Source organism: Panthera onca, chromosome E3 (assembly GCF_046562875.1).
Source record: "Panthera onca isolate mPanOnc1 chromosome E3, mPanOnc1 haplotype 2, whole genome shotgun sequence".
In the NCBI taxonomy this organism is placed as follows: Eukaryota; Metazoa; Chordata; class Mammalia; order Carnivora; family Felidae; genus Panthera; species Panthera onca.
In genome coordinates, this window is record NC_138354.1 from 32,199,963 (window position 1) to 32,217,134 (window position 17,172).

The 17,172-nt window shown below is 45.4% G+C and overlaps 1 protein-coding gene across 4 annotated transcripts in view; it reads left to right on the plus strand.

The window, feature by feature from the left end:
* ZC3H7A (zinc finger CCCH-type containing 7A) overlaps positions 1 to 17,079 on the plus strand; it is a 36,322-nt gene extending 19,243 nt beyond the window's left edge. For all 4 annotated transcript variants that reach the window (XM_060648514.2, XM_078439785.2, XM_078439786.2 and 1 more), the window contains 14 exons: positions 702 to 906; positions 1,998 to 2,062; positions 2,626 to 2,812; positions 3,513 to 3,674; positions 5,260 to 5,456; positions 5,732 to 5,832; positions 6,297 to 6,478; positions 7,363 to 7,439; positions 8,067 to 8,200; positions 8,660 to 8,765; positions 11,129 to 11,237; positions 13,192 to 13,325; positions 15,187 to 15,350; positions 16,165 to 17,079. In XM_060648514.2, coding sequence (XP_060504497.1) covers positions 702 to 906; positions 1,998 to 2,062; positions 2,626 to 2,812; positions 3,513 to 3,674; positions 5,260 to 5,456; positions 5,732 to 5,832; positions 6,297 to 6,478; positions 7,363 to 7,439; positions 8,067 to 8,200; positions 8,660 to 8,765; positions 11,129 to 11,237; positions 13,192 to 13,325; positions 15,187 to 15,350; positions 16,165 to 16,354 — 2,013 coding nt within the window. In that variant the 3' untranslated portion in view covers positions 16,355 to 17,079. The remainder of the gene's footprint in view (positions 1 to 701; positions 907 to 1,997; positions 2,063 to 2,625; positions 2,813 to 3,512; positions 3,675 to 5,259; positions 5,457 to 5,731; positions 5,833 to 6,296; positions 6,479 to 7,362; positions 7,440 to 8,066; positions 8,201 to 8,659; positions 8,766 to 11,128; positions 11,238 to 13,191; positions 13,326 to 15,186; positions 15,351 to 16,164) is intronic.
* Positions 17,080 to 17,172: the final 93 nt, after the last annotated feature.

Consider the following 17,172-nt stretch of genomic DNA (forward strand, 5'->3'; position numbering starts at 1 on the left):
ATCCGTTTGTCAGTTGATGGACACTTGGGCTCTTGCCGTCATTTGGCTATTGTTGATAGCGCTGCTGTAAACTTTGGGGTACATGTGCCCCTTCGAATCAGCATTTTTTTGTAGCCTTTGGCTAAATTTCTAGTAGTGCAAATTGCTGGGTCATAGGGTAGTTCTATTTGTAAGTTTTGAGGAACCTCTTCAGTGTTTTCCAGAGCAGCTGCGCCAGTTTGCATTCCCACCAACAGTGCAAGACGGTTCGTTTCCTGAGACCTTGATCCTTTTTTGAAAGTGGGCTTGGAAAGAAAGAAGCTCCATAGCCTAGATTCTTCTTCTTTCTGTTTTGTTTTGTTTTTAACATTTATTTATTTTTGAGAGACAAAGTGAGATAGAGCACATGCAGGGGAGGGGCAGAGAGAGAGGGAGAGACAGAATCCGAAGCGGGCTCCAGGCTCTGAGCTGGCAGTCCGACGTGGGGCTCGAACCCACAGACTGCGAGATCGTGACCTGAGCCAAAGTCGCAGGCTTAACCGACTGAGCCACCTAGGCGCCCCCGTAGCCTAGATTCTTCTCTTGAGTCTTGATACTGATTTCAGCTTTGTTATGTAATTACCCAGTGCAATAATTTGTTTCTGTATGCTGATGTTCAAAGCAGGTTGGCCCACTTGTAATCGCGTTTCCTGGGGTTTAACAAAATCTTTTTTCTTTTTTAGCCGTCAGCTTTAGTCCGAGGAGCCCTTCCCGCAGCCAGTGTCCCCCCTAGCATGCCTTTCTCGGCATCTCTGTTGGGCACCTTGCCCATTGGTGCGAGGTATGCCCCTCCACCCTCCTTCTCAGAACTGTATCCACCTTTGACCTCATCCTTGGAAGATTTCTGCTCTTCTTTGAGTTCATTTTCAATGAGTGATTCCAAGCGAGGTAAGAATCGAGCCGTTTGTGTAAATAACCGCAGTTCGTTTTCTAAAGAAGGCAGTCAGTTTGGCAATTACGTAACTCACTTTAGGTAGTTGGTGCTTGAGTTACTTTCGTTGTAGCTGTAAAAGTGAAAACTAAATCTGCAGTTTTAATTCGCCTGGGCGTAACTGTGCCATTCAGGAGATGAAGGAGCAGGGGAATACACAGGAATGTATGTGGTACTTATTTTGGTGTTTTGAGTTTTTAAACAAGATAGTTTGCTAAGCCGGGTGTCTATTGTTTTGGGGGACAAAATGGCTTTTAATGTTTTCTCCAAGAAAGGCGTACCCCATCCTCACGGGTCTTAAAGGCAGGCTATCCTTGTGAAATTCTGAACGAAGCAAATAGTTAAAAGACTAATTTAAGGCGGAATTATTCAGAATGAAACCCATAGAATTAGATCTGTCTGCTTTAGGCTTTATCCCCAGAGGGCCCCAAATTGTGCGTGGTGCCTTAGTTTTGCAAGAGATTGCTGAGTTTTTGGTCTGGCCCCTGCCTCTGTAATTTTCTAATATCTGCTTTCAACAACATTGATCAAAATCTTCCTATTTTCCCAAGGTATTGTTAGGTGGTTAAAGAGAGAAAAATCAGAACGACTGATTTAAAGATTGACACCTGAAAAAACTAAAATTTGTGGGAAGCAGAGGGCAGAGAGAAGGTAATCGAGGGGCAGCCTGAGAAAAAGAAAGTCACTGCACCTTAGTAATTTTCCTAATGTTGTGGTGTATTCCTGCTTTGTAGTTTGAAGAGGCTGTTTTTCCCATTTCGGACAGGAGTTATTTTCTTGGTCTTTTTAACAGCCCTACTCGGCAGGCCCTCCTTCAGCCAATGTCTCCGAAAACAGTTTGCCTGAGGGTTATGTATGCCCCTGGAAATTTCCAGAGGGAAGGAGACCATCCACTGCCCTCTGCGAGTGTCCTTGATGAGCAAGAAAGCTCCTTGGAAGCGGGAGCGGGAGGGAAAGTAACACGGGGGAAGCGTAGTCAGCCACTGAGCCCTGATGTTGTTGTGACATGATTAGAATGAGGTCTGTTGAAGTGTTTTTATTATTTTAGATGTGCCCACCTCAACTTCTAGAGAGGGAACAGCGCTTAGCGGCAGTAATTCCTCCCTTTTACTTGTAAGTGCCACTTCCTCTTTTGTAAATAACGTCGCTTAAATTGAACGTAGGTCTTTTACTTAAGTAACGGAATTACCCGAATGGACGTGATGGTCTCCCTTATATCTCGCGTGTGCCGGGGGAAATGGTGGTGAGACAGGACCCTCGAGCAGCAGCCAGGGACGAACGCCACGTGCGTAAGACCGCGCCTGTCACGGCACAGTCCTCGCGGTGGCACGGGGCGCAAGAGGCTTTAGCACCACAGAACCCACACAGGGAAGATGAGATCAGGGCATAGGAAGAGTGTGTGCCGTAGGAGCAGAACAATGACCTGTTACTTCTGTCAACTCTCGAGAAGCCAGGAAGGTGGGGGAGGGGCCCAGAGACCCAAAGAGTGGAAAACCCAGAAAGAACCAGCTTTTCAATAGAAGCACAGCAACGGCAGACTAGTACCGATTTCAGTACGTGAGGAAATGTCTTGTTTGTCACAAATTTGTTTCCTTCTTTCGTGAGAGTGCAATATTTGTTGGCTGTTTTTTTTTTTTTTTTTTTTTGGTTTTTTTTTTTTTCTTTCCTTCTTGCAGATGAATGGACCAGGCAACTTGTTTGCTTCTGAGAGTTTCCTGGGAATTTCAAGCCACCCTAGAAATGACTTTGGAAACTTCTTTGGAAGCACAGTTACTAAACCACCTTCATCCGTGACCCCAAGACACCCCCTTGAAGGAACCCATGAACTGAGACAAGCTTGTCAGATGTGTTTTGTAAAATCAGGTCAGGACCAAACAAAGGAGCTTAGTCGATAGTCTGAGAGTTCCGGACTCATAAATACGCGTGGAGAACACCAGCTACCATGGTTTTTCCGTCCCTGTTTGAGTTCTGGGTAGAATAAGTCTGTTCTTATTTGATATAATTTCATTTATACAATCACATGGATTAGAATACCTTACCTGATGATGAAGTCTTACTGAAATTTTTATGAAATTCTTTACTTTTCTATATATATATTCAAAAATGTGATCATTTTCAAATAAAGCAAGAACTAGAAAAAAAGCATTTTAAGACCAGTATCTGACACAGTGTTTATAAAGTCTTTTCTGCTGGTTTGTTTCATTATCCCCAAGTCAGGTGATATAAACACAACTTATCCGAAACCAAAGCCTAAATTCGTTTTCTTTCTTAGTTAGGTATATTTCAGGGTATTTTTTTCCCTTTAGAAGCCATCAGAATTCCTGTCCTCATAGTTAAATAAGTATGTTTTCAGGGCACTGGTGTTGAATAAAACTTTGTGTTCTCTGACAAATAGCATATAAAAGGCACAAATTACTTCGGTAGCTTATTTACGTTTAGGGGTTATAAAAATAGGGTTTTTGTGGGAATTTAATAATCAATATCCGTCTGCTTGTAAATGTGCCTGTAAAATGAAATGTCGCTCTTTGTGCCTATGAGCAATCCTTTTTTACATCTTTTTCAGGCCCTAAGTTAATGGATTTCACTTACCATGCTAATATAGATCATAAATGTAAGAAAGATATTTTAATTGGTAGAATAAAGAATGTTGAAGATAAATCATGGAAAAAAATACGCCCAAGACCAACAAAAACAAATTATGAAGGACCTTATTATATATGTAAAGGTATGTACTATAATTACTTAATTGGTGTGCATGACATTAGTGGTAAATGATTTGTTACATTTATTATAATGATTCCAGTATTACTGTTATTAAAAATGTGTAGGTAGAGTTATTTTTTTTTTTTAATGTCTATTTTTGAGAGAGAGACAGAGAGTGAGTGGAGGAGGGGCAGAGAGAGAGGGAGACACAGAATCCAAAACAGGCTCTAGGCTCTGAGCTGTCAGTACAGAGCCCGACGTGGGGCTTGAACTCACAAACTGTGAGATCATGCCGTGAGCTGAAGTCACACGCTTAACCAACTGAGCCACTCAGGTGCCCCTAAAAATGTGTAGGTAGAATTAAAAGTTCCTTGGATTGAGACATTTGTATCTTTTATATTATTTTTACCTTTGTTTTTAACTTCTTTCAGTGCTTGTGTCTGTGTGTGTGTGTGGATTTTTTAATGTTTATTTATTTTTGAGAGAGAGACAGCATCATCATGGGAGGGGAAGAGAGAGAGGGAGACACAGAATCTGAAGCAGGTTCCAGGCTCTGAGCTGTCAGCACAGAGCCTGACGTGGGGCCCGAACTCACGAACCGTGAGATCATGATCTGAGCCAGAGTCAGAGGCTTAACCGACTGAGCCAACCAGGCACCCCAGTGCCTGTGTGTATAGATGGTTATGGAAACCGGGCTTTGGCCAATTTTAAACAGGTTTTAAACAGAAAACCGTCTTACACTTTAGGTTCCCTTGCTGAGTCTAAACAGAATCAGAATATTGAACTGAGGCTTTGAAAATATTCTTTTAAGTTGCTTTTGAGAGAACTTTATATATTCAATTTTTTTTTTTAACAATTTTAATCTTTATTTATTTTTGAGAGAGACAGAGACAGAGCACAAGCAGGGGAGGAACAGAAAGAGAGGGAGACACAGAATCTGAAGCAGGCTACAGGCTCTGAGCTGTCCGCACAGAGCCTGATGCGGGGCTCGAACCCACAAACCGTGAGATCATGACCTAAGCCGAAGTCAGATGCTTAACTGACTGAGCCACCCAGGCGCCCCTGTATTCATTTTTGTCAGATTGCTTCATCTGAATGTGCTTTTGAATGTCTCTTAAGTGATTTTTTAAACTTAGGTGGAGTATGTGAGAGCCTTTTCCCCATCAAAAATAAAAATAATCCAGACCCGTGGTGCTATCGTTCTAGAGTGAGTTCCATCCCTGCATAGTAAAATGTGTATCATTGCTTGAAGCTATCCGTGAGCTATAGAGGTTCAGCTGGTGCCCTAAAAATGTTTCATAATCATTGGCTTTGAAGAAACAACGACTAGGAGCACCTGGGTGGGTCAGTCGGTTAAGCGTCCAACTTGGGCTCAGGTGATGATCTCATGGTTCGTGTGTTTGAGCCCTGCATCATTCTCTCTAGTGTCAACACAGAGCCTCCTTCGGATCCTCTGTCTCCCTGTCTCTCTGCCCCTCCCCGGCTTGAGCACTTGCTGTTTTTCTCTGTCTCTCAAAAAGAAAGAAAACACTAAAAAAAGTCAAAAACCAAAAAAACCCAAACCGATGGCTGTGTTTTAAATGTCTTTTGATGGTCTGTCTTTCTAGATGTTGCTGCTGAGGAGGAATGTAGATATTCAGGCCACTGCACATTTGCTTATTGCCAAGAAGAGATAGATATCTGGACACTGGAGCGGAAAGGGGCGTTCAGCAGAGAGGCTTTCTTTGGTGGCAATGGAAAGATCAACCTCACTGTATTCAAACTTCTCCAAGAGCATCTTGGAGAGTTTATATTCCTCTGTGAGGTACTATCTCCAAACCTTATTTTCTGACATAAAATTGGTGATCGTTCCTGACTTGCAAGCCCAGAAATATAAAATACTTAGCACACGTCCTGCTACATGGTGAGCGTTCATTCAGTCAATAGTTGCACCTCCCAGTATCCAAGAGAATGCAAAAACTTCCTATGAGATATTAGTTGGCATCAGTTTGTAATGTATAAGTATGTGCATAAGTATGGTACAAAAGTTCTAATTTGTGTGATGTTGTTGTGGTAATTCTTCTTCTCTGTCTGTTCCAGAAATGTTTTGATCATAAGCCTAGAATGATAAGTAAAAGAAATAAAGATAATTCTACTTCTTGTTCTCACCCGGTTACAAAGCATGAGTTTGAAGACAATAAGTATGTTGGTAGTTTCTAATTTTTCTAGTGACACAATAGATTCTGTCTTTAGACCCAAATAAAACCAGAGTAGTGTTTGCCCAGGCATTTTACCCCTGTGCTTTTTCCTTGTTGCTGTTTTGAAAGATGATGACTATTTAAAAATGTCTGTTAGTATATTTTGCTGGGAATTTTTAAGTGGTTTATGAAATTTATGTTTAATACAAAAAAGCATTATTGATGTGTAGCTTCTCATGACATGGATTTCAGTATTTTATGGCCTAATTTATGGTGTAATTATCCACCCCCCCCCACCCGCCCCACCCCCCGTTAATCCAACAATTGTGTAAAGGGACTTGTTTTTTCTGGTAAAGATTTAGCATGTATTTTCAGTCTAGAACTTGACGTTATATATATTTACTTATTTGTTTTCCTTTGAAAAAGCTAGGGTAGAACAATAATGTGTCACTCCGTTTTTATCTTAGGTGCCTTGTCCACATCTTGCGAGAGACAACGGTAAAATACTCCAAAATACGTTCTTTTCATGGTCAGTGTCAGCTTGATTTATGTCGCCATGAGGTCCGGTATGGCTGCTTAAGGGAAGATGAGTGCTTTTATGCGCATAGTCTTGTAGAACTGAAAGTCTGGATACTGCAAAATGAAACCGGTAGGTCGGTGCATGATTAGGAAATGGCTCCTCACCGGGCGCCTGGGCGGCTCGGTCGGTTAAGTGTCCGACTTCGGCTCAGGTCATGGTTTCAGTTCTGGGGTTCGAGCGCCGGGTCGGGCTCCGTGCTGACAGCTCAGAGCCTGGAGCCTGCTTCGGATTCGGTGTCTCCCCCTCTCTCTGCCCCGCCCCCCCCACTCGTGCCATGTCTTTCTCTCTAAGATAACTAAACGTTGAAAAAAAAAAAAAAAGGCTCCTCAAACCAAGCAAGAGACTCTTAAGTCATAGAACAAACATAGTTACCAGAGGGGAGGGGGGCTGGCAGGGGAGGGGGGGTAAAACAGGAGATGGGGGTTAAGGAATGAGTGGGCAGGATGTATGGTGGGGATAAGCGCCAGGATGTGTAGAAGTGCTCAATGAGCTGTTGTACCCCTGAAACTAATATAACACTGGATGTTAACTGTACCGGAATGAAGACTAAAAGCAATTTTAAAAAAACGTTTCCTCAGGAGCCGTCAGGGTTTGACAAAGCACTATCAGACAACTTTCTCCATCATCCCGATACGGCAACACCATTCATTTTATCCTCGGCTATAAACCGTTATTTTTAGAGTGGCTTATTTTCAGAATCGCCTCATGCACTTAATTGCTGGTACCAGTTCACGCACGTAGTATGCTTTTGTGAGGTCGAGAGACTCCCTAGAAGGCACCAAGAGCTGTATTTGTAAATATCCTGTTGCGAAAAAGAGGGACGTGATGGGCATTCACCTTTGGTGACGGTTTATGCTGCGTAGGGGATGGCGGGGGAGTTGAGGCTGTGATCGGGCTGGTGGACTGTTGATATGTAGAGGGTGAGCCTAAAGGAAGGCTTGTACGTTTCACAGGTATCTCACACGATGCCATCGCTCAAGAATCTAAACGATACTGGCAAAATCTGGAAGCCAGCGTACCTGGGGCTCAGGTATGTTCTCTCATAGACTCGCTGCGTTTGGTGTCCTTTCTGGAGCGGCCTAATGGAGGTCATTTGGCAGATGTAGTTTCCACTTGCAGTCAGCTTCTTTCCTTATTGTTCAGTGACTTGAGTTATTGTTTAATGTGAAAACGAATTCCAAATTTTAGGTGATCATCGTAAAAAAAAAAAAAAAAAAAAAAATCAGCCAGCCCATGATACCTGCCAAGATGGCAGGATACAGTTTTCTTACTCAGTTTAATTGGCAAAACAATTGGGTGCTTGGACCATGGGGACCCCGGGAGTAAGGGAGGTAGGTAGACTGTGTGTGGTTCTGCTTCCCAGCTGCCAGAAGTGCTTTCTCCCCTCCACCCCCGATTTCTAGTTGTCTCCCTTCAGAGCTGGCTTTCACAAATTGAGTTGTGGCATTGATAATCTGCTTCTATCATATTCTCTTGCGTTTGGGTGGGAACTGGAGATTTCGTTATCAGGTAATGTATATAAAGGTCAACTCATCAAACCAGACAGTACCAGAAATTGTATGCTATTATGAAAAAAGAAATACGTGGCAATTCAGAATTTTGTTGTCAGAAAACTGGTATTCTGTTAAAAGTAAAACTTCGGTTTTAATTGTTTAAGGTACTTGGCAATCAGCTAATGCCTGGATCTCTTAATATGAAGATAAAATTTGTGTGTGCTCAGTGTCTGAGAAATGGTCAAGTCATTGAACCAGACAAGAACAGAAAATACTGTAGTGCAAAAGCAAGGCACTCGTAAGTAGTGTGTATGTCTTTGTGTGTGTGTGTGTGTGCATGTGCGCACGTGTGTGTGTGTGTGTGTGTGTAAACATTGCCTGTTTCATGATTCTCTGTTACTTGGGTATAAAATCATACGTATAAGAAAAAACGATTGACTTTGAAGAGAGCAGAGCAAAGTAGATAATGTAGGAGTGATTGCAAAGCAAAGGGAAGAGATTTTTACGATTTCATAGATAAGAATTCAGTCAGATTCCTGATCTTTCCTTATTGGTTCTTTGTTCAGGGTTCAAAGGGAATGTTTGTTAACAAATATCAATAGGAAGTGAAATGGGAGAATCATAAGGCATTTCTTTGAGAAGGGTTGAGAAAAATCTCTGGTCCTTCAGGTACGAACGTTGTACCTGTTCCTTTATATTCCTTATATGCTGCCTGTGCCAGTGTGTCTTTGTTTTTTCTGAACTCCATGTTTCTTAGGTGGACCAGAGATCGGCGCGCGATGAGAGTGATGTCCATCGAACGTAAGAAGTGGATGAACATTCGTCCTCTCCCCACAAAGAAACAAATGCCTTTACAGTTTGATGTACATACGTAATTTTTAAGCCACTTTTTTTTTTATTAGGCATTTCAAATCATTAGAAAGTAGTAGTGATTGAGAACGAAACTTGGAGACCTTTAAATGCTCGTTGAAATGATACAATTTTCAAATGGTCCCGTTGCTTTCCTTCCCCTTTTGTGCGTGTGGCTCTGTGACAGTTTCAGATTGACTGGGATTGGAGGAGTTACTCAGAAAAAGGAAATAGACAGTGGAGTCAAGAAAGAATTATGGGCATGACCTAACTTATTTTTCAGATGAATTACTTGGGGAGTGAGTGGGGGAGAATTTCATTGAGATCTGATTCCTTGGCTTTGACATCAAACTTGTGTTACTACGAATACTATTGACAAGTTTCTTTGACTCAAGTCGTGGATACGAGCTAAAAGATACCCCCCTTTGTAGGCTTTTCTAAAAGTAACCCCCAGGAAAAATGTTGAGTGTGAGAGGCACGTGATCATCAAAAACCCAGAGGACGAAAATAGCAGACCAGCTGACCGTTAGGGTAGTATTTCATTCAGGAGGTGGCACATGTCATCTTGCTACCCTCTGGTGCCTTACGTGATTTTAAAGATGACCGTCCGAGCAAAGCCCTTGAGTTGGCTCTGGACTTCGCCCTTCATGAGACAGCGGAGGGTTCCACTGTGTGAGTGAACGGGGACACTTAGAGCATTGACAGGTAGTAAACTGTCTGTCCCGATGGCAGACAGGAAGAGAGATTTGCCCAGAGAAGCAGTGGGATGTATCACAGACCCCCCTCGTAAATGAGGCCCCACCCCCTCTGAATTGCCCAACAGAATGAAGGAAGAGGAAGAGGCACGTTGATTCCCCATCACCCAGAGTGCCTTGCGTTTTGTAAACTTACGCAGGTCACCAGGTCAGTGTCTGAAGGAGGCGGTACATTTGTGTTTCATCCACCGTGGTTTTAGACCCCTCCATCCAAGTGATGTCATCAGTGGGCCTCCGAGGAGGGGAAGAAGGCTTATTGGAACCATTGGCATCTGATGCTTTAAAAGACGAGGTGGTGCGTGTGCTCCTCATTCTTTGTTAACACGAGGGCGACTGAGAACCGTTTTAGTCCAGCCGCCAGGACCTCTCATGATTCCTTATTAATCTTGGACGTGCCGTACTGCTGTGCAATGTTACAGTGGCTCATTTCCTCTTTTTTTTTTTTTTCTCTTTTTATTGCTAAGGGATCCTTTTCCTAAAAGAAGAAATAATACTCTGTGTGTGCATGTGTGTAGACAGTATGGTGAGGTGGAAAGAGAATGGGCTTCAGGGTCTGCCAGAAGGGCCCTGGTCAAGTTACTCAGCCTCAGTTTGCTCATCTGCAAATGGGAATATTTACATCATAGGGAAGATTACATGAGATGGTGTTATGTAAAAACCCAGCACAGTGGCCGGCCTCTTCTCCTTTATCTTCTCTTTTCCCTGTTCCTTATCGTTGAACTTTGAAAGACTATGGTAAATGTCTCCCTAGTAGTACCCGACTAAGTACTTACTGGGGTTTCGCTTTATGCGGAAGATTGGAAGGCTGGGCCAGCGTCTGTTGAAGCACACACTAAGCCAAAGGTTCGTTGTACTGGAATGTGTGCTCTGTGAAGACAAGCACACTGATGCTATTTAAGAATGAGCTGTCTCAGTGATGGAGGTTTTCTTGATAGTTGTGGTCCTTAGAGACGTCTGTGTCCTGCTGATCGCTCTCACTTCATTTTCCTACCAATTTCCCTGTGTTTACTTTGTAAAAGCACAATGCAGATAACCAGAGGGGTGTAGCTGGATGGCCTGGCCACTGTCATAATCTTCTCCAAACAGTGCATAGCGAATGCGTGGAGGCTGAGATTCGCTGCCAGTGTTGGTGATGGGTCAGCTGAGTGGCCGAGATTTTTCCCGAGACTCTTTAGTACCTGCAGCTTCTTTACTGCCTCCCAGAAGCTGACAAGGAGGCTTGGTGGGCATTAGGCAGGGAGAGCGTGGGAGCTGTCAGACCAAGGGGGCCGGAGAGCTGCGCTCTGTAGGTCAAATGCTCTGATGCGTTAAAAGCAGATACTCTGAACAAGGGAGATTGTTGACATTTTCTTGTATGAAAATGTTCCATCTCCCAGTTCCTTACTTTTTTTCCGTTGGAGATACTGTTTTGAAAAATTTCAAGATAGAAAGCTTAATCTCATCTCCTGTATGTTGGGCTTAGAGTCCATTTGAATATAAAGTAATCTTATTTAATAATTATGTTACTCAGCACTAGCACAGAGAATAATGCTTATTTGGCCTCAGTAAAAACTAGGCAGTTTTACTGAATGTACTCTTGTCTTAAAGCATATTCTTTTTTTTTTTTTTTTTTTTTGGTACAGCTGTGCAATCATATTGCTTCCGGGAAGAAGTGTCAGTATGTTGGGAACTGCTCGTTTGCTCATAGCCCCGAGGAGCGGGAAGTGTGGACGTACATGAAAGAGAACGGCAGTAAGTTGCTGTCTTGACTGTGGCCTGTTGACCACAAAGCCTAGCTTGCGGGGAAGTCTCCTTCCTCCCTGGAAACATGCGAGCTCACCGTGAACGCAGAGAGCGGCTCGCATCCCGCACAGTCGTGCCGTTGAGTCAGGGGAGGAGAGCCTGACCTCTGATCTGTGTTTGCTCAGGGCAGAGCTGGGTATGGATCCGTAGGGTTGCATGTGACACAGATGTGTTCCTGAAAGGTGGTCTGGGAAGTTCAGTCCTTCCTGACCACCTGCGCCAGACTGTCTGCTCCTATTGTGAAGAGCCAAGCCCCCCCCCCCCCCCCCCCCCCAAAAAAAAATCAGGCTAGAATCGAAAGTTTCTTCAAGGAGGCCTCACCGGGAGAACAGGCTCAGATTCAGAGGCCCGAGGAGAGAACGTGTGCCTTGGTCACACTGCATGTTCATTGTGGGAGTCTTTGAGAGGAGCCTCAGACAGCCTTTGACTTTTGATCAGAAAGGTTGGCTGCAAGGGCAGGAATTGGTGTTGTTTACTCTCTAGCAGACTGATGGAAATTGACCAACTGCTGAAGATCCGCGATCTCTGAATTACGTGAACCGTTCAGATTTAAGCGTGTCACCTACCATGTTTCACCAGTGTTCACGTTTGGGGACGTGTGGAGGGGACTCCTTCCCACTGTCTTGTTTGGAGGAGGGACATGCGGTCGGGCCTTACTGAAGGTGTTCTTGCACACCAGGGTTCTGGTGGTGATTCCTGTTACCACTGGTCCGAACGAAGGATTTCTGGGTTATCTCTCCTCCCAGTCTGATGATGTATTGTAAGAAACACTTGGGTAGGCAACAAAGCCCATTTAAAAAAAGGTTTTTTTTTACGTTTTATTTTATATTTGAGAGAGAGAGAGAGAGAGAGAGAGAGAGCGAGCATGAGCGAGGGAGGGGCAGAGAGATGGAGACAGAACACGAAGCAGGCTCCAGGCTTTGAGCTGTCAGCACAGAACCCAACGCGGGGATTGAACTCACGAGCAGTGAGATCATGACCTGAGCCAAAGTCGGACTTAGGCGCCCCCTCAAAGCCAATTTCTGGATCATAACCTCATTCCCAGATTTCCCAGCCGGGGATGAATTTGGCCAGACTTCCCCTCTCCCCTGGGGACGTTTGGCAACGTCTGGAGACGTTATTATTGTTGTGACTTAGGTGGGATGTCCTCTGGCATCCAGCGGGTAGAGTCCGGGAATGCCGTTGAATATCCCACAGTGCCCAGGACAGCCCCCTACAGCAAAGAATTATCTGGCCCAGAATGTCACCAGCGCTGAGGTTGAGAAACCTGGCGTTAGCACTCGCCAGTACTGCTGAACGCACTTGCTCGTACTGTAGGAAGCAGCTTGTGGCCACTGCCCAAGACCTGGTCACAGTTGTGCTGTTGTAAATTGCACCCCAGCGTGTGAATCCTCAGGGATGGCGGCTTCACTCGATGGGCTCCCGTCGGGGTCAGAATCATGGTCCCAGTGGTAGTGCGTTTCTCGTCTTTTTCAGTAGACAGTGAGGAGCATATCTGTTCTGGGCCCCGAGTCGTGTAAGTGGCTATGTGGTTATAGCAGTGATCATGAGTATTTATCTGGGGGCAGTGTGAAGCATTGAGAGGCTTTCTTTTTAGCAATATCCTTATAATAGTTAACTGAATTTTCAGCACCCCCAAGGTGTCTTGCAAACGTAGGGAGGAGTTAATTCATCTTGAAGACTAGTGCTTGTGGTCTAACAGTCCGGAATTTGGTTCATACCCACCAGAGTTTATCCGTTGCATGGATGTGGCCCCTCTCCACGCCTACTGTAATCCGTCTCTGTTCCACCGTTTCGCTTTCCTTTTGAAAACGTACGCCACCTGATACAAAAGGTCTGCATGATCTTGTGTGTATTTCAATGGTGTATTCAAATCTGCTGAAATCGATTCATTTTTCTTTAGTACAAGATATGGAGCAGTTTTATGAGCTCTGGCTAAAGAGTCAAAAAAATGAAAAAAGCGATGATGTAGCCAGTCAATCAAACAAGGAGAACGGAAAACAAATCCACATGCCGACAGATTACGCTGAAGTTACTGTGAGTCCCCAGGGGTCCTTCTATCTTCGTCCTTCTTTTCTCCTTTCCCGCAGCCTGGCTCCCTGCTGCCCACGCTCCTCCCTCAGGTGGCCTTGGGCCCCTAGCTTACGCCTCCTGATTCTAGAAAATGCTTTTCCTGACTTTGGAGGCAGAGAATTTTGAGCCTAAGTGCTTGTGTCCCCTCTTACTAGCCTGTAGCCTGGGCGAGTAATCGAGCGCCCTGAGTGGGGTTGTGATGGGTAAGCGAAGCAGGATGGGTCCTGGAGCATTTACCCCAGTGCCGGGCCCCAGAAGATGTTTGGGAAATGTGGGTGCTATGCCCGCATTCCCGCCTTACGTGCCAGTGTCTGGCCTCTGGCTCCAAGGTTCACTGGAGACATTAAGTCATCTGTGGTTTTGTACTGTTTTGGTTTTCTTTTACTTTTTTTTTTTTTTTTTATAAAAGTAAAGGATAATATAATGAATACCTTGAAGCTACCATGTTAGCAGTTTGTTGTATTTTCTTCTGTGAAATAAATAAAATGTTACAGAGTTAGAACCCCATTTGTTCCCCTTCCCAGACGGACCAGATCCAGTCTGTATTTGCCAGGCTACGTTTACGTATCTTTGACATATTTCTTCCTCATCCATAGTTCTGTCTGGCTTTTGTTTGTTTGTTTATGTTTGAGAGAGAGAAAAAGAGCACAAGCACACGTGCGAGCAGGGGAGGGGCAGAGAGAGAGGGAGACACAGAATCCGAAGCAGGATCCAGGCTCTGAGCTGTCAGCACAGAGCCCGACGCAGGGCTTGAAATCACAGACTGCGAGACCATGACCTGAGCCAAAGTCAGATGCTTAACCGACTGAGCCACCCAGGCGCCCCTGCCTGGCTTGTTTTTTAAAGATGACATGGGTGTGTGCATTATCCCGTTTCCTATTTCTTGGTTTATATTTTGGCACCTCCCCGTAATTGATTCAGCTGGATTGGGTCACGTCTGGGGCCTGGCCTTGCCCCACGTGTGTGCCTGGGGATGTGCCCTGTGAACTCTCCCTCCTGTGCCAGGGTGCAGCGCTCACTCCCTTGACACCTTGTTCCTGTGTTCCCAAAGCAGGGTCACCTGGACTTCCTGGGTCTTGAGATTTACCTGGGCTGTTCAGTCAGGTGGATCTTCATCTGTCCCCCAGATATAGTGACGATCTCACAGGAAGCCTTCAGGAATCTGTTCTTACCTGTGTGCACATGATTCTTAGCCAGTTGGGAACCACTGCTCAGACCTTACAGCTTGCATCTGTGGTCGTACCTACAGCGACCTGAGCACAGTTCCTTCCGTGCCGTCTGTGCCCCAGGGGCAGTGTCTTCTCAGCGTCTGGACTTTCCTGGTCCCTGGCACGAGTGTGGCCCATAGTAGGAGGCTCACTTCACGTGACCTGGATGGAGCGGCTGCTGCTCCCTATGCAGCTGCAGATCCCGGGCTTTCACGTCCTCTCAGCTGTTCCTTAAGAGTTCCTCCTCCCCAGGGTCCTCTCATGAACCCTCGTCCTCCCCACAGACATCCTTGTTTGCACACCAGTCCGTCACCTCCCTGCCAGAGATCTCCCGGAACCTGGCCGAATCCATCACCCCCGCTCTCTGCTGCTGCCGGTGTCCTGGCCCGCCTCCTGGTGTTGGGATCCCTTTCTTGGTCCTGTTTCTGACCCTGAGCTTGAGCTTGATCTTCCTGCCTGGTTCCCCCTCTCCCGCCCCGGCCAGACAGGCTCCCCGAGAGTGGAGGCGGGGTAGTAGGTCAAGTGGTGCCGAGTCCGGGTGCCCTCCCTGAGCAGCGTGTGGCCTGTCAGGGGCACACGGCACCCCTGATGGCACGCGTGTCTCTCGTGCACTCCAGGCCGACTTTCACTGCTGGATGTGTGGGAAGAACTGCAACAGTGAGAAGCAGTGGCAAGGCCACATCTCCTCGGAGAAGCACAAGGAGAAGGTGTTCCACACCGAGGACGACCAGTATTGCTGGCAGCACCGCTTTCCGACAGGGTATTTTAGTGTTTGCGATAGGTACGTAGCGCCCCCCCGCGGGGACGGCGGGTCTCACGCCGCTTTCCTGGCCATTACGTCGTCGTTAGGCCAGGTCGTTGGGTCGGCGCGCGGGGATCACCCGGGGGTGGAGTCCTCCAACACTGGATGCTCGGATCGGGGCTCAAAGTGGTGGTTGCTCCTTGGACGCTCGTTCGCTCTTCTGTGGTCATGCGACAAGAGTCACTGGTCTGCTGATACGGGTCCGAAGTGTCTTGAGATAACGGAAGAGAGAAGTACGTGTGTTCGCATTTGCCCCAACCCCCTTCCCGTCGTCAAGGGCGGGTTGCTAAGCACAACCTGCCCTGTAGCTGGCGTGTGTGAGTGCTGAAACTGCCTTTGAATGACTGACTGTTCAAGTGCACGTGTGGAACTTAGGTCAGAGGAGAACGTGACTCTCGCTCCTTTGTTTTCAGTGGACCTAGAACATCTTTTAGCCACCAGCCACGATTTTGAATTGCTCCTCATATTGTTAAATCACTCTTCATATTTAGTTTCCCCGTTTAGATGCACGTGATACCCCACACCATGGAAGGTGTCTTTTCCTCGCTGCCAGTTCAGATTTCCTTCCACTGCATCAGGAAGGACTGTAGTCTTTTCCGCCCCACAATCGGTATTTCTCATTAATACATTTAAAAGTACTAATTTTTCCATTGTGGATGTCAAGGCTGTGTCATAGTCACTCCCGTAGGGTTAAGGTTTTGAACTAAGGGGGTTTTTTTTGCTGGTGAAGCAGGTGCTCCTCAGGTTTGTGTGAATCACTTGCGGGCACTCACCGCGCTGACTTGCCCCGCAGGTATATGAACGGCACCTGCACAGAAGGAAGCGGCTGTAAGTTTGCACACGGCAACGCCGAGCTCCACGAGTGGGAAGAGCGGAGGGACGCCCTAAAGATGAAGCTCAACAAAGCAAGAAAAGATCACTTAATCGCCCCAAATGATAATGACTTTGGAAAATATAGTTTTTTGTTTAAAGATTTAAACTAATATGCTGGCTTTTATGTACGTTACCTAATCAGAGCATCGACCAGAAAAAATGGAAAGTGTTCTCAGGCACGTGGCAGAGAAGCCGCAGACTTTCTGCTTGTATTGGCGTCTATCGTACCTCCTGAGCAGCAACCCACAGTAGGTAGGAAAACGGGCTGTTTGACAGGTCTGGCCATGCTCTCGTGGCACCATTGGCATCGCATGGCGAAGTGACCGCTACCCGGTTGCCATCTGTTGAACAGACTTTTGGATGAAGCGTGTTGGGGAAGAGGATGAGGTTGTGTCTAAGACGACTCCTTGAGTTGGTCCTTTGGATCAGAACCACGGCGGTGAGAGAGTAGACACTAGGGCCGGAATACATGATGGATGAAATTCTTCACAGGTTTGAAACGGAACGACTTTGTTTAATATAATAAAGTTTGCTACTTATCTGTACGTAGGTTGCTAAAAAGGATTTTCTTAACTCAGATTTTAAGCCAAATAACCATTTAACACTAGTACATGTTAAATGGGGTATTTTTCTGTATTTGTATGTTTCACTATAATAAGGGAACTAAGGATAATGTGCATTGAGAATATTTTGAAAAATAATCAGTCGACTCAAATTTTATTTCTTGGTCTTTTGCTGTTTAAACGATGATTTTGAAAGATTACACTTGTACTGTTGGTATTGTGTAGTGTATGGACCAATATTGCCTGTAATAAACATTTTATATATAGAGGTCTTTCATTTTTCACTGTCATCCTTTGCCCACAAAGAATTATTGAAACTGGGACCTAACGTCACAAGGTTTGATTTTTCTCAACACTTTTATTTA